The 2,500-nt window shown below is 35.7% G+C and overlaps 1 protein-coding gene across 1 annotated transcript in view; it reads right to left on the reverse strand.

Moving 5' to 3' along the window:
• The window catches only part of LOC119579201 (sialin-like), a 30,265-nt gene that overhangs the window by 15,555 nt on the left and 12,210 nt on the right, over nt 1-2,500 (reverse strand). The window contains 3 exon segments of the mRNA XM_037926897.1: nt 731-818; nt 1,673-1,828; nt 2,243-2,323. Coding sequence (XP_037782825.1) covers nt 731-818; nt 1,673-1,828; nt 2,243-2,323 — 325 coding nt within the window.

A 2,500-nucleotide genomic window follows, 5' to 3' on the forward strand; every position in this document is an offset into this window, starting at 1 on the left:
GCTAGATGGCAGTGATTCGGAATAAATATGAATAATTAATGGTAAACTGAATAATTTTGATGTATGTGTGTTAGCGGTTGAGGGAAATGAACTAGAAATTATTCACTTGCATGGTAATAAGCTACTGCAAAAATGAGGGTTCGTATTCATAATACTAGTAATGCAAGAATAACATTTCTGTAGATATTTTAATGACGATAGTAAAGTCGTTGCAATAGTAGTAATACTAGTAGTAATATGATATTATAATGCAAGATAACAATACTGATGATAATAGAAATGACAATAATAATGATATTAGTAAAATAGCAATAGTAATAGTAATGATAATGATAAGATAATAATAATAATGATGATGATAATAATCATGATAATAATAATAATGACGATGATGAAGAGGATGATGATGATAATAATAATAATGATAATAATAATAATAATAATAATAATAATAATAATAGTAATAATAATAATAATAATAATATTAATGATAATAATAATAATAGTTATACTACTAATAATAATAACAACAATAACAAAAATTATAATAATGATGATGGTCATGATGATGATGATGATGATGATGATGATGATGATGATAACGATGATGATGATGATAATGATGATGATAAAGATAATGATGATAATGATGATGATGATGGTAACAACAGTCACCATAATCATAATCAATATCATCATCCGACAAGGATTAAAAACCACAGTAACTCACACATGTAAACAAAGGCAGTGAACCTCGGCCTCTCAGAGGGGGGTACCCATCTTGCAACCATCGCATGCATGGAGGGATATGACACGCCCTGATGTTGCAAAAAAAAAAGAAAATATATATTATTAGGAGAACCGATAAGTTTTTTTTTTTTTTTTGGGGGGGTAACATTTTTTTCTTTTTTTTTGAGAATAGTATGTATTGAGAAAAATATATATATGGGTATTTTGTGTGTGTTTGTATATATGTGTAATTTTCCAATACTATCATATACTTGGTTGTATATATATATATTTCTCTCTCTCTCTCCCTCTCTCTCTGTCTTTCTCTCTCTCTCTCTCTCTCTCTCTCTCTCTCTCTCTCTCTCTCTCTCTCTCTCCCTCTCTCTCTCTCTTTTTTCTTTTTTTCTTTTTCTTCTTTCTTTCTTTTCTTTTTTTTTCTCAAAAGACAGGCATTCTATAGTGAAGAAAGGTTAACCAGACTATCGGTTTTAATTATTAAACGTGTCTGTCTGTCTATTTATCTATCTATCTATCTATCTATATTTATCTATCTCTTTCCATCTCTTTCTCTATATATTATTTCTGTCCATCTATGTTCTTCATTCATAGATTGACCAAAAAAAAAAAAAAAAAAAAAAAAAAAAAAATATATATATATATATATATATATATATATATATATATATATATATATATATATATATATATATACGCCTCCTCCTACTCACCCTGCACCTCTCACCCTTCCCACCTTCCCACCTCCTCCTCCCCTCCTTCACCTCTCTACCTCCCCCTCCACCTCCTTCACATCCCCACCACCTTCCCACCTCCCCACTTCCCCTCCCGCTCTCCTCCTCCTCCCCATCTCCTCCTCCACCTCCCCCTCCACCTCCCCACCTCCTTCACCTCCTCCTCCACCTCCTCCCCCTCCTTTCACACCCACCTGCGCCAACCCCATGGCAACCCGAAGAACAATGAGAGCGACGTAGTGAGTGCGCGCGGCCACGGGAGTCAGCAGAGTCAGGAGGCTTCCGATTAACGCTGAGGTTCCAAGGACGATTTTGGTGCCGTAGGTTTCCGCAAGTCGGCCGCCGATGATCTGTTGGAGGTTTGTGTGTCTCTTTATCAGAAGCTGTTTATCGATTTTTTTTTTTTTTTTTTTTTTTTGAGGGGGGGGGGTCTTTATTATTAGTGATTTTGCTGGGGGGGGGGGTATGATTTTGATGATGGATTTATCTGTTTTATTTTATTATATGTTATATTGTCGTTTTTTATTGGTGGTTGAGGAGGGGGGAGGTTGATTCTTTGATAATATTTTTGATAATTGATAAGCCGTAGAGGTATTTCAAATGTGTGTGTGTGTGTGTGTGCGCGCGCGCCTGTGTCCCAGTTAGCTTATATGTACGCATATACATGTACATATGTGCTCGCACGCGTGTGTATGTCTGCAATAATGTATCCTCTCTTCCCTGTTCTCCTCTGCAACACCCGCAAACGCTCCTTACGTACTCACCCCTGTCAGAAAATATCCATAGAAAAAGGCAGCTAAGACAGATCCTCGCTCCCCGCTTGTCAGGAACAGCTTGTCCTTGTACTGCCGTGCGAATCCGTAACGCGAGGGAAGACATTGGGTGAAATAGATAAGAATAATTGGGTAAAAAAAAGGCAACAGAATATAACTGAACAGAATCCCAACGAAGGAAAATAGGTTTACAGATCGATAAGAAAGTTAGCAAAGAAGAGAATGAAAATATAGATTAAATATATGAAA

The sequence above is a fragment of the Penaeus monodon genome, chromosome 12 (genome assembly GCF_015228065.2).
Source record: "Penaeus monodon isolate SGIC_2016 chromosome 12, NSTDA_Pmon_1, whole genome shotgun sequence".
Taxonomy (NCBI): domain Eukaryota; kingdom Metazoa; phylum Arthropoda; class Malacostraca; order Decapoda; family Penaeidae; genus Penaeus; species Penaeus monodon.